This window comes from Populus euphratica, unplaced genomic scaffold, assembly GCF_000495115.2.
Source record: "Populus euphratica unplaced genomic scaffold, PopEup_1.0 scaffold85.1, whole genome shotgun sequence".
Classification (NCBI taxonomy): domain Eukaryota; kingdom Viridiplantae; phylum Streptophyta; class Magnoliopsida; order Malpighiales; family Salicaceae; genus Populus; species Populus euphratica.
The window spans coordinates 817,322-832,482 of record NW_011499898.1 but is presented as its reverse complement, the minus strand read 5'-3'; the positions used below and the strand labels follow the sequence as shown (position 1 = coordinate 832,482).

Sequence of the window (15,161 nt, the reverse complement as noted above, 5' to 3'; positions counted from 1 at the left end):
TTTAATTGGATTTTTAATGAGTCAATTTAATTTTATTAAATATTTAATTGAAAAAAAAGTTTGGAAACTAAATTTAAATTTAATCAAGAAAATTGAATTTTTAAAAGATCAAATTTAAATTTTTGAATCTCAATTTAATGAAATTAAAGATAAGATTGGAAGTAAATAGAAGTTTGGAAATCAATTAGACGTGAAGTTAAAAAAATTTAAAACCAAAACTTTTTTGTAAAGAATATGTTAAATTAGGGGATTTAATTTGGTTGAAAATAAGATTAGAAACTTGAAGATAAAATTAAAAATATCTAAATTAATGATTTAGTTGAAAAATACGTTTAAATCAAGGGGTATTTTTGAAACTTTACAAAAGTAAAATTGAATTTATTATTAAAATAAAAATGTAATTAATGACCTAATTAACTAAATGGGAAGGTTGAATGCTAAAATTAAAGAGAAGAGATTTATAATTTAATTTAAATATTAAAAAAACACAAAATAATTTTATTTTATTTAAATAAAATAATATATTTTTATGTATTCTGAACAAAACCATATATTTTGATTTAAAACGTTAAAAAAACACAAAATAATTTTATTTTATGTATTCTGAACAAAACCAGATATTTTGATTTAAAACTACGTTGTTTTGAAAATTTAAAATAACAAATCATTTAACACAGAAAATATAGAGCTCCAATAATTTTAATCCATGTATAGTTTCCAAAATTAAAGGTAGCTAAAAACATTTACAGAGAATATTCATAGATGTGTGATAATTGAAATTCCTGTTATTCTAGCTATGTTCTTGCTTATTGATACAACAATTCAAAATCCACGTCTTTCAGCCAACGAGTTCATCCAGACTTAATCAATTCAGCATATTGATTGGAAAAAAAAAAAGAGAAAAAGATATGCCCTACCTAAACTAGTTAAATCAATCACATGACCCGATATAAATCTAGAGTTAAAACATTTTTTTTTTATTTTTTTATTAAAATAATATTTTTTTAATATTGTTTTTTAAAAAATTAGGTGGGATGGTAAGACGTCGTTGTGGGCTCTAAATTTTGTGCCCAAGTCTACTAAGAAAAGGTTGACCTTTCAGCTAACCAGGGGTGTGTGGCAGGAAGAAGTCCACCGAAAACGAAAGAAAAAACAAGTATAAAAGAAAAAATCAATGTTATATTTTTAATTTATACACCATTTTATCATATTTTTATATATATTTAAGTTGAATTTATAAAAGTCTTTAATTTCGATAATAATCTACTCCTCTGAACATAAAATAAAATCGAGATGGAACTATAATTAAAAAAAGAAGAAGAGTAAATCATGATGCTTACTTGAGCATCTGTATCGAGTATCCATGTTTAATTTTACCTTCTGAAGTACCTGAAAACTCCTTTTTTTTTCTTTTTTTTTTCTTCTTCCTTTCAGGCCATGCATTGCCCTTGGTTTCAAAAATCGGTGGATCTTTGTGCATTGCTTGATAGGCGTTTTGCACTTTTGTTTGACATGATGCTTTAATCAAGAATTCATATAAAATTATTTTGAAATAAAAAATATTTATTTAATATATAATCAAAACTCATCAAGAATTAAAAAAGAAATATTATTTGAATAATACACGTGCAAAGCACATGCTAAAAAAAAAGTTGAATACACACAAGGGAGGAAGTGGGAGCCCTAACCCTCCGAAGTTAAATAACTCTTAAATTCTACTAGTTGTGTGTGGGTGTAATAGTTTTCTCTTCTTTTCTTTTCTTTTTTAATTTTTTGAACGAAGAAGCTATGTTTTAGTCTGGAATTTGTAACTTTAAATTTTATTGTCGTGTGTGAATCATTTTTCTCATCTGTATACATTCTTTCACCCCTCCAAGATAAAACTCTCGACTCGACTCGATCCGTCATTAGATGTGTAAATCAATCACCAAGATAAACTTTTTATTGTTGTTAGGCTGCTCAAATGCAAGCATGCAACAACGGCACCGGCTTCGAACATATATATTGTGTCTTCGTTTTCTTCTTTGCCTTTGTTCGTAATTGCCCCAATCTGGATCGGCAAGTACATATGTATATATATTTGGACTCAGTCTTGCTCCTCGAACAAAGCAAACAAGCAAGAAAGAGAGGAAAAGATAAAGGGAGTAAAAAGCTTAAGTAGAGAACCTCTTTTGATCTTTACTCTGAATTAGACAATGGAGACCATATGTTTTTGATCCTTCTTTTACTTGCGTGCGCTGCTCTTTTGTGTTTTGATTGCCACGAACCAGTAGAAGAATCTCATGCAGTCTAGCGAGTTTGAATAGACCAAAGACCAGAACAGTACACCATCCCCACCAAAAGAATCCATGGAAAAGGACAAACACAAGATGCGAACAGTGCCTTTCACTTTATTTATTTATTTTTATATTTTCATGAACTAAATATATGTACCTTTATTTTTTTTATTTACGTGATTGTTTGGTTCAGTTTCTGCACACCATGACTAATTTTCACGGCTCACTAAATACCCTGTAAACTCAGTAGACATGTAAGGCACCGCGGAGGTAACAGATGTGCATCGAATCCAAATATAGTGAAAAAAGACAAGTCTCTTTGACCGCTAGAACAAACACTAAAAGAATGCAATAACATCCTTTATTACACTTTATTTATTTATTTTTATATTTTCATCAACTAAATATGTATCTTTATTATTTTTTTATTTACGTGGGTGTTTGGGTCAGCTTGCGCACACCATGACTAATCTCCACGGCTCACTAAATACCCTGCAAACTCAGTAGACATGTAAGGCACTGCGGGATGACAGACATGTACACCAGGGCTCGAATCCAAATATAATAAAAAAAAACAAACCTTTTTCACCGCTAGGCCAAACACTAAAAAAATGCAATAACATCCTAATAAACTTTATTAGTATGTACTTTATTTGGTGGATTCACTTTATTAGTTGTGGCAGCTCATGCCGCCTTTGCCCCAATGACATAATTAGAATGGCTAACAAAAATAAGTTGGAAAAAATAAGAGCCACGATGAATAATATTGATTGATAGAGATTCGTACATGTCCTCTCCATGCATGGCTGCTAGAACAGATATGCTTGGTTTTGGAATTATGTTCTATGTTCCATATGCTTAATTTCTTCTTCAGTAGCTTGCAAATCTTGATTAATTATATCCCTGTCTTCTTTCACACACTTTAATTACAAAAAAAAAAATGTAAAACACTAAATCATAGTTTTTGTAAAGGCTGCCTAGCCTATCTTTTCCCCAGCTGGACTCTTTCGAGCATAGTTTGTGTGACAAGCTTCCTTCCCATGAACAAGTTCTACAAAAAAAAAAAAGACTTCAAGCTGGGATTCTCGAGTAAATTCTTCACGACGAGGAGCATTTTGGAGTCCCATTAATTTATAAAGAATACACACAAGACAGCAGACATCTTGTCTCATCGTTCTGCATGCAGAAGCTTCTCAATCTACGATAGTACCTAACCTCGTCCAGGTGGTCGTTTGGAGTTCCCAGCTCTCCTGGAAAAAAAAATTACAAAAGGAAAAGCTGAAGTTACTAAGAGTGGTTAGGATCGACATGCATGGCTGATTACATCAAGAATTTTGGAAACAATATTGCTTACTTTGAAGACATCAAAGAATTTCTAACTCTGTAATAAATATTTAATGTTATAAAACGATGCCTAAGTAGATTAGATTAATTGGCTAGCATATCTGAAGTACTTTCCATGGATGCTTTTCAGCTGGTAGCCATTAATTGTCTGCAATTCCAATCCGTTGGTGCATGTAATTGGGCTACGTTTAGTGAAAGAGGAAGCATAAAAAGAGTAAACAAAAGATACCATGAAAAGGTTTAAAGGCCTTGTCGATGTGGAGAACAAAATATAACATCACTTAGCTTTGAATAAACAAGTTTCTGGGTGACGAATGGAATAAAGTGAAGAGACAAACTCCATCTGCTTTTAATTTGTAATTCTAACTTGTTTAATGTTTCTATAATCCTTGCTAATGACTAGAGATCAATGTAACAGTTTTTTAGTGAGCATATATATATAAAATAATAAATTAAAGTATAAATAAATGATTTATACTCTATCTTTACAAACCTAACCTAATATTCTCTCCTATTTTAGAAAATATATAGCCTTGATAAATGAATAATCTTTGTTAAATAATACCTTTGTTCGGACCCAATTAAATTTAAAATTTAAATAATATCTCAATTAATAAATAAAATTTTATAGAGGTTTGGCTATAGCATATAGAATAATGACTAGGATGTTAACCAAGTGATTTTTCAGAAATAATTAATAAATTATGATTTACTAATACCAAAACATATACATTACTAGCTAGCTAGCTAGCTAGATACGAAAGTTGAAAAATAAATGAATAAACACAGGAAATTTAGTAAAACAGAGAGTATCCATGCACACACAAAGGGCTAAAAAACAAAACTAAAAGGACAAAAAAAAATGAGTGAGGGAGTCCACAGTGTTTTTTTCTAGCTAGGGATTTTTTTTTCCACCAAAACAGCTGCTATATATTATGGTGCACCTGTTATGAATAGGATCTGGCCCGTTAGGAACCTTTCTCTTGTTCATCACGAAGTTGAGATCCAACTCCGGATTGTAAACGAGCTTCTCTCTTCCTATGAGCTCCTCATGACGACGTTTGAGATCATCTTGAGCAATACTATCCAGAACGGTTTGCGTCCTTGTCATCTTGGTCGCTCCACTTTCCAAGGCCCCAGCCAGCAAAAGCAAGACAAGCATCGCCGTCGCCACTGCCGCCAGCAACACCTTGAAAGACAAAGAGCAGCTACCACGACCGCCCATATATGTAAATAATATATATATCTTCTCTTAATTTATCCCTATATATATATATATATGTTTTTCTTTCTTCAAGATGCCTATATAGTACAGATGAAGAACAAATCACACGAAGATTACTCTTGCATGATTGCTAATTTGATTCATATGGCCAGGCCTGGAAGAGAAGAAGGAGCTGTGTGAGAAGCAGCTGGAGAGTGGTTAAGGCAGGAATTCTTCTATTTATGTAGTATTTTATTCCTTTTTCACTTGTTTTGTTTCTTACTTCGAGGATGAATAGGGTGGGCTGGTGTTCTTTATAGGTTGGAGCGATTCTGTTGCCCTTCCTTTCTCGAACCTTGAGAGAGAGAGAGAGAGGAATTCCTAGCTAGGCTGGTTTCGAACATTACGAGGAGGGAAAGTACGCCTTCACTTTATAGCTTATACTGATACTGATGGTAAGGTACCAATACTCTTTCACTTTTCGCGTTGATTTACACACACACTTCTTGACATGATTGACAGGCAGGGGCGTAGCTGGTAGTTGTATTTAAATGGAGAATTTAATATAATAAGATATATCATTAAAAATATTATTTATTTAAAATAAAAATATCATGCTATTTTATCTTTAAATACTTAATAAAAAAAATTAAAATGTTTTGCTGGTGGGGTCCTTGTTTGCCTCCCCTGATTCCGCTCCTATTTACAAATAATTACTTTCAAAAATCAAACCATAAATTAAAGAGAGTTCATCAATTCAAGATTTCTAGTCGATAAAAAGATCAAATATTAAATTAATTAAAAAATATATTCTCTTCTTAAGTAACTCCTTATATATTAGCGCACTTAACCCTTATAAATGGTCCCATGCTCTGCTTTGATGTGTATTTTCATGCAACGCTAGCATATTACGAGCTACGCATGCACATAAGACCTAGCTAGCCCTTCATTTGCTACCATCCCTTGCGTCCAATCGGGAGAAAGCAGGGATGAGGCGAAGCCTCTGTGCCATGAGATCGAATTTAGATGCCATTGGTCGTAGACAAAGGACATGTGCTGCATGCATAGTGACAGAAATCGTCCTTCATTACGTAAGGGATCGATTAACAGGAGAGCAGACTAAACACTGTTTTTTTTAATTCAATTTGTATTTTAAAAATGCTTTTAAAAAAATTCAATTTTTTCAACTTAATTTTATATTTTTTTAGATCAATTTGATATATTGATGTTAAAAATAATTTTTTTTTTAATTTTTTTTTTATATATTTATAAAAAAAACTTTAAAAAATAACTATTACTGTATTTCCAAACTTTTAAAAATAATTTTTTAAAAATAAAAAATATTATTTTAATGTATATTTATAAAAAAAACTTTAAAAAATAACTATTACTGTATTTCCAAACACGAAGAACTAATTCAGTGGTCTAATCACCCATCCTTTTATTCTTATTGTTGTCTTATTTATCAAGGAAAACCACACTGCCAACTCATGTAAGTTATTACTACAAGATTTATAATAGTATCAAGAGAAATCACAATGACAGCTCATGTAAATTATTATTGTATGATCAACTCATGCAACGGTAAAATTCAGTAAATTATTATTGCATGATCAACTCATGCAACAACAGGATTCATAACAGTGCAAATCACTACAAGCTACAATCAAGGATTAGTTATTGTAAGTTAGGATCAACCTCTTGTATTTTCTTTTATTACTATAACTAGAATCAGGGATCCGTTTTGTATTCTTGCCTTTACAAGCTTTCCATACTTAGCACTCTGTATTTTGTATATAATAAGTTCTAAAGATTGCATGAAGTGTGCAAAATTCAAAACATTTTTTTTTATGGTACCAGAGCTTACAATCTCTAACGAGTATCGTTCCTAAACCTTCACCATGTCTTCTTCCACATCCATCAATTCACCTCCTAACCAAATCATCACTATCAATTATGCTACTACCATCAATGAAAAACTTATAGCCTCCACATTTCCATAATAGAGAGCACAGTTTAAAGCATTACTTATTAGCAATGGAGAGCACAGTTTGAAGCATTACTTATTACACATGATCTCATGAATTTTGTTATCGGTAATCTCCAATATTCTGCAATTGATACTGAAAATTCTGTCGTCTCCTAAGCTGTAAATTCACACTAGATTCAACAAGATAAATTGATTCTTCATGCATTGTTAGCCTCAACATCCATCACCATCACACCTCTACTTGCTTTATGCAAAACCTCCAATGAAGCTTGGAACAAACTAACACGTTTATATGCATGAAAATCATGCACCTATGTGATGTAGTTAAAGGAAGATCTCAACCTCAATCATCATGGTAGTTAGACTGTCACTGAATTTCTCCAGACGATTAAACTCACAGCTGATGAACTTGCTAGGATTGATCATCCTATTTTTAATAATGATCTGACTCTTTATGTTTTAAATGGATTGGGTCCAGATTTTAGAGAAATTATTGTACCAATACAAGTCAGAGAACATCTTATTCAGTTTGAAGAGCTCTATGACTTGTTAATTTTCCATGAAAGTTACCTTCGCCCTCTGGAACAAAAAACTATGCAACCATTAGTTTCAATAATAAATTTCACTCAATGTAGGCACTTCCCGTTGGAAATAATGGACAGTGTTTTTACTCCAAAAGTCGTGACAACACCGAACAAAACAATTACAATTCAGGTTTTCACAAATATAAACCTAAGTGTCAGCTGTGTGATCAGTTGGGTCACATGACTAAAACCTGTTCCGAGCATAATTCATCTGATTTTTTTGTAAATTGTGTTGCATCCTTCAAAAGCAAGGATTTGAAATGACTAGTGGATTTGACAGCATCTCACAACATGATAACTAATCTTTCGAATCTCTCTATTCATTTTGAATATGATGGTACAGATGAAGTAGTGTTTGGTGATGGATCAAGTTTGCAAGTATCTCATATTGGGTCATTATCATTCATCTTTCCCACCCATATTTTTCATTTGAAAGACATCCTATGTGTTTCTAACATTAAAAAAAGTATTAATTTTTGTTCATCACTTTACCAAATAAAATAATATCTATCTTGAATTTCATCCCTTTTATTTTCTTGTGAAGGATCGAATCACGGGGCAACACTACTAAAAGGTGCATGTGAGGATGGTACCCTTTGCTCGAAACAATGTCTATGGCTTCCAAACCTGCTATTGCTTATGTTCATGAATGTACAACGACATATGGATAGCAAAAACTACTTGGTCATCCGTCTTTCAAAATTGCTCAATATCTTATCCATATTTTTCCTTACATCTCAAAAAAAAAATTCATCTCTTTATATCTCATGTTCTCACAATAAAGCCCACCGATAACAATTTCAATGTCATGATTTTGTTGGTACAACACCCCTCGAATACATTAATATTGATGTTTGGTATTGATGGTTTAAAATATTACATTATTTTTGTTGACCACTATACTAAATATATATGGCTTTATCCTATGTCCCATAAATCATGTGTTCATACTATCTTTCTTGAATTTCAAAATCTTGTGAAAAACATGTTCAACACTAAAATCAAATGTCTATATTCTGACAATGAAGGTGAATACATTGCTCTCAAAAATTATTTATCTGTTCATGACATTGATCACTATACTATTGCTCTTCGTACTCCAAAACAAAATGGCATTTCTAAAAGATGACATTGACACCTTGTTCAAACAGGTCTCACTCTTCTCACCGATACACATATGCCTCTTTTCTATGGGCCTTATGCGTTTCAAGCTACCATATACTTGATCAATCATATGTCAACCTCAACTCTGAATAATAAAACATCCTTTGAACTACTTTTCAATCAGAATCCCAACTACATAAAACTAAAATAATTTTGGTGTCTTTGTTATCCTTTGTCTAAACCCTATAATACATATAAACTTCAAATGAAAATTGTGTCTTGTGTCTTTATAGGTTAATCTTTAACTCAAAATACTTATTTGTGTCTTGATCTTTTTAGTAAAAAAATATATCACTTTAAATGCTTTCTCATAGCTCAAACTAATTCTCGTCCTTCTGCAAAGTCCTTACTTGCAGCCAATGCTCTTGTTGTTCCTCACCCAATTGTCATTAGTCTACCACTACTACATCCTGCACGATCGCTAGCGTCAATTGCTTCTGCACTAAGTATCGCTACTTCTTCATCACCTTTGGTAGGTTTACTTCCAACATCAGTTCCATCACAAGTATGTCCCTCTCCACTTTCTTCTACTCAAACTGAAACTTCCTCTCAAAATTTAATTGTTAGTCATGCACCTATGATACCTCCTACTAGTGAACCTCGTCCCCATCATATGGTCACTTACTCTATGAACAACATTTATAAGCCTAAAATCTTATTCATGGTCACTAAACACCCATTACCTCCATCTTTAAAACCTACATTGGTGACTCAGGCCTTAACTAAACCTCAATGACGTGATGCAATGTCCTTTGAGTTTACAGCTCTTTTGTGCCATGATACATGTATCTGGTACCACCTCCCAAGAACTACAACATTATTGGATACAAGTGGGTGTTTCGGGTTAAATAGTTTGTTGATGGCTCAATTAACAGATTTAAAACCAGATTAGTGGCAAAAGATTTCAACCAAAGACTCAGTTTGGATTATACTTAGATTTTTAGTCTTGTAGTAAAACCAATGACTATTCACACCATTTTATCTATTGTTATGATATGTAGATGGCCTCTCTATCAGTTAGACGTAAACAATGCATTTCTCCATGGTCATCTTATAGAAGAAGTATACATGTCACAACCTTATGGTTTTTAAGATTAATTTTCACTATATTATGTTTGTTGCCTTAAGAAGGCAATTTATGGCCTTAAACAAGCACCATGTGCTTGGTATACTGTTTTTAAATAAGCGCTCATAGAATTTGGTTTTGTCAATAACTTGTTGCGTCCACTACTGCTTATTTTCTGGTTTATGTTGATGATTTAATTATCACCAGTAACAACTCTCATTTTGCTACAAGTATTATACAACAACTTGGCAAGAAGTTCTCTCTTAAAGATCTAGGACCCTTACATTTCTTCCTTGGTATTGAAGTTATTCCTATGCAAAATGGGTTGTTCCTCACTCAATATAAATACATTAGGGACCTTCTTGCCAAAACTTGCATAGATGGAGCAAAAGATGTCACCACTCCATTATCAACTTCAGTTTCCCTGAAATTAAACGATGACTCAGTCGTGTTATGTGTGTGGACACAAATGGCTGGTGGCAGTCATGGTTGGTGGCAGCCATACTTGACATGGTAAGAATGGTGGGTGCCTAACTAAAGAAAATGTTGCCCATTATTGTTGACCAAAGGAAGGAGATTGTCTCCCACATCAGCTATAAATAGAGATATAGTCAAATGGTGGGTGCCTAACTTGCCCACCATTGTTGAACAATCATCTCCCTCCTCAGCTATAAATAGAAGATGTATTGATAGCTGAGATAGACCACGAGATAGAGAGAAACACAGAGAGCGTGCTAAGGGTGAGAGTTGAGTTGAGTTGAGAAGTTTTCTCCTCCTCCTTGTTTTGTTGTTTGTATTGCTTTTGAGCTTGATTAATATAAACCAGAAGCTCCGTGGAGTAGGCAAGTTGCCGAACCATGTAAATTGATGTGTGTTTGAATGCCAGAATGTCCTAACAACTGGTATCAGAGCTTATTCTTGAAAGTTCTTGAAAAAGAGGGTGTTTGATCCAAACTCAAAAATCAAAGTTCTCAAAATGTATTTATAAACATATCATCGTGAAGAGGACGACGAGAGGAATCCACTGGTGAAAACCCAGCGAAAATCCGACGTCCTGCATGCCCGCACACGCCTACACGCGCCACCACCAACACTGTCCACGCGCATCACGCGTCTTCCTCGCTGTTTCCTGCAACTTGACCGCTTCACGTCAGCCTTTCAGCACAGTCAGCAGACATGTCACCTGCCACATCAGCAGTCTGACCAGTCAACCAGACACGTCATCACTGCCACGTTAGCTGAAAATCTCCGTGAACCTGCCACGTCAGATTTGGTGGACCCCATATTGCCTACGTGTCTGACATGTCAGCTCAGCCATGTCAGCATCACTAGGTTTTGATCTGGTGTGGTGTGGTGACTATTCCTTCTGCCACGTGGCTTCATCTGCAACGTCCAGTGATCCCAAAGTTTGATTGTTTAAATTTGAGCCATCCGAAGTCCGATTTGGGTGATCTCAGTGTCATTTCCAACATTTTTTGCCATTCCGGACACATCTGTAAGGTCAGATTTTTAAGATTCGAATCCGAGAAAGAGTAAAAATGGATAATGAAATAAAGGCTGCAGGAATTGAAAATTTTGATGGAACTGACTTTGGATATTGAAAAATACAAATTGAATACTATCTATATGGGAAGAAACTTCATCTTCCTCTGTTGGGGAGCAAGCTAGAAAACATGTCAGAAGAAGATTGGCAAATTCTTGATAGACAAGTCTTGGGCATTATCCGGCTATCATTATCAAGAAGAGTTGCTCATAATGTTACAAAAGAGAAATCCATAGCAAGATTGATGGAAGCCTTGTCTGGGATGTATGAGAAGCCATCAGCAAATAACAAAGTGCACTTGATGAAGAAGTTGTTCAACCTGAAGATGACAGAAAACACCTCTGTTACACAACATCTTAATAATTTCAACACCATCACAAATCAATTATCATCTGTTGAAATTGAGTTTGATGATGAGATCCGAGCACTTATTTTGCTAGCTTCACTTCCAAGTAGTTGGGAAGGTATGAGAACAGCCGTAAGCAACTCAGCTGGAAAATCCAAATTAAAATATGATGATATCCGAGACCTGATTTTAGCTGAAAAAGTACGAAGGAAAGACTCGGGTGAAAGCTCAAGTTCAGGTTCAGCTCTCAACATCAACACTCGAGGAAGGAGACAAGACAGAGGCATATCCAGAGGCAGATCAAAATCCAGGTACAGAAGTAAAAGCAAGTTTGGACCCAGGAAGCAGGTTGAATGTTGGAATTATGGCAAACCTGGTCATTTCATGAGGAGTTGCACAAAACCAAAGAAACCTGAAGCTGATTCTGCAAATGCCACTATAAACGAGGTACAAGATGCTTTGATTCTTGTTGTACATAGCCCTATTGATGATTGGGTTCTTGATTCTGGAGCTTCATTTCACTGTACTCCACACCATGAAATGATACAAAACTATTGCTGGAAATTATAGGGTAGTCTATCTGGCTGATGGATAACCATTGGATATTATGGGTATAGGAGATGTGCAAATCAAGACAATGAATGGATCTATATGGAACTTGTAAAATGTAAGGCATGTTCCTGAACTAAAAAAGAAGTTGATCTCGGTCGGACAACTTCATGATAGTGGCCATTCAATCCTTTTCTCTGGAGGAATGTGGAAGGTATCAAAGGGAGCAATGGTTTTGGCTCATGGAAAGAAAGCTGGCACCCTGTATATGACCACAAGATCAGCAGATATAATTGCCTCTATTGAAGCAGAAAATCAGGCACAGCTATGGCATTGTAGACTCGGCCATATGAGTCAAAAGGGGATGAAGATACTTCAGTCAAAGGGAAAGCTGCCAGAGTTAAAAAAATGTTGATCTAGACATTTGTGAAAGCTGTGTTCTCGGAAAACAGAAGAAGCTCAGTTTCTTAAAGGTTAGCAGGACCTTAAGACCAAGAAAGCTAGAACTGGTGCACACAGATTTATGGGGACCAGCTCCAGTAGCATCTCTTGACGGTTCTCGGTACTATGTCACTTTTATTGATGACTTTAGCAGGAAGGTATGAGTCTACTTTCTGAAAAATAAATCTGATGTGTTTGACACATTCAAGAAATGGAAGGCTATGGTTGAGACTGAATCAGGTTTGAAGTTGAAATGCTTACGATCTGATAATGGAGGAGAATACATTGATAGAGGTTTCAAGAAGTATTACACTGTCAACGGTATCAAAATGGAAAAGACAGTTCCAGGCACACCACAACAAAATGGCATTGCTGAACGGATGAACAAGACCATCAATGAACGAGCTAGAAGCATGAGGTTGCATTCTGGGTTACCTCAAACATTCTGGGCTGATGCAGTTCATACTACAGTTTACTTGATCAAACGTGGACCATCAGTTCCTTTGGAGTTCAGACTGCCCGAGGAAGTCTGGACAGGAAAAGAAGTACAGCTTTCTCACCTATAGGTCTTTGGGTGTGTTTCCTATGTGCATGTAAACTTTGATGCTCGCAACAAGCTGGATGCCAAATCAAAGAAATGTTTCTTTATTGGCTATGGAGATGAAGAATTTGGATTTCGGTTTTAGGATGATTAGAATAGGAAGATTATCAGAAGCAGGAACGTGATCTTCAACGAAAAAGTTTTGTACAAAGACAAATCAAGTACAGAACTAGAGATAACTGATTCAGATACGAGTCCACAGAAATCTAAATTCATACGATTAGAAGGGCTTCCTGATGTTACCACTCAAGAGTCCTTACAAGAAAGTTCAAGCACATCAGTACCCATCATTACTACACAAAACAATGCAGAGCCAAGTGAACCAGCTGTTCGCAGGTCTTTAAGGACTATAAAGCCTCCACAACGGTTCACACTTCTACTGAATTATATCTTGCTGACAGATGGTGGTGAACTATTAACTTATGAAGAATCCTTACAAGATGGAAACTCGAGCAAGTGGGAGTTAGCCATGAAGGACGAGATGGAGTCATTATTGAAGAACAAGACTTGGGAGTTAACCAAACTGCCTGAAGGAAAGAAGGCCTTGCAAAACAAGTGGGTTTACAGAGTAAAGACTGAGCATGATGGAAGCAAACGGTTCAAGGCAAAACTTGTTGTAAAAGGGTTTCAGCAAAAGAAAGGGATCGACTATTTTGAGATATTTTCTCCAGTTGTGAAGCTTATAACAATCAGAGTTATTCTGGGGATAGTAGCTGCAGAAAATTTACATCTTGAACAATTAGATGTAAAAACAGCATTTCTTCATGGTGAATTGGAGGAAGATATTTACATGCAACAACCAGAGGGGTTTGCAATACCAGGAAAGGAAAGTCAAGTTTGCAAGCTAAAAAAGAGCCTATATGGTTTGAAGCAAGCTCCAAGACAGTGGTACAAGAAGTTTGATAACTTCATGTGTAGTACGGGATACACAAAATGTCAGGCTGATCATTGTTGCTATGTCAAATATTTTGACAACTCCTATATCATTTTACTGTTATATGTGGATGATATGTTAATTGCAGGATCCAGCATGGAAGAGATTGACAAGTTAAAGCAACAATTGTCAAAACAGTTTGAAATGAAGGATCTGGGAGCTGCTAAACAAATACTTGGCATGAGAATCATCAGAGACAAAGACAAAGGCATACTAAAGCTTTCACAGGCAGAGTATGTCAAAAAGGTTCTCAGCAGGTTTAGTATGGATAATGCTAAGCCAATATGTACACCTCTGGAAAATCATTTCAAGCTCAGTAGAGACTAGTCACCAAAAACTGAGTTAGAATGTGGATACATGGATCAGATTCCATACGCCTCAGCTATCGGCTCTTTGATGTATGCTATGGTCTGTACTAGACCAGATATTGCCCATGCAGTGGGAGTTGTAAGCCGATATATGAGCAATCCTGGAAAGCAGCATTGGGAGGCAGTGAAATGGATCATGAGGTACTTAAAAGGCTCATCAGAGACATGTCTTACTTTCACAGCTGACGGTTTGAAACTTGAAGGCTTTGTAGATGCTGATCTAGCAGGAGATGTTGATAGCAGAAAGAGTACTACAAGTTATATATACACTCTAGGAGGCACTGCTATTTCTTGGAGTTCTACCTTGCAAAAGATAGTTGCTCTTTCAACGATAGAAGCTGAATATATTGCAGTTTCAGAGTCTGCAAAAGAGATAGTATGGCTACAGAGTTTCTTGCAAGAATTGGGCAAGATGCATGGAAAAGGTACTTTGTATAGTGACAATTAGAGTTCAATCTTCCTTGCCAAGAATCCAGCATTTCACTCCAGAACAAAGCACATACAGATCAAATATCACTTCATCTGGAAATTGCTCGACGATGAACAACTGTTACTTGAAAAGATTTGTGGAAGCAAGAATCCAGCTGACATGTTAACCAAAGGAGTTACTCTCGATAAACTGAAGCTGTGTAAAGCTTCAGTTGGTCTTCAAGATTAAAAGACAGACCTAACACCATTTGTGTCCAAGTGGGAGATTGTTATATGTGTGGACACAAATGGACGGTGGCAGCCATGGTAGGTGGCAGCCATG

The 15,161-nt window shown here is 35.2% G+C and overlaps 1 protein-coding gene across 1 annotated transcript; it reads right to left on the bottom strand.

The window, feature by feature from the left end:
- Positions 1–3,021: 3,021 nt before the first annotated feature.
- On the bottom strand, positions 3,022–5,274 carry LOC105132380 (CLAVATA3/ESR (CLE)-related protein 25-like). Its single transcript, XM_011035849.1, has 2 exons — positions 4,565–5,274; positions 3,022–3,526 (listed from the first exon to the last, which is right to left on the bottom strand). The coding sequence occupies exons 1-2, from the start codon at positions 4,843–4,845 to the stop codon at positions 3,487–3,489; spliced, it is 321 nt and encodes a 106-aa protein (XP_011034151.1). The 5' UTR covers positions 4,846–5,274; the 3' UTR covers positions 3,022–3,486.
- Positions 5,275–15,161: the final 9,887 nt, after the last annotated feature.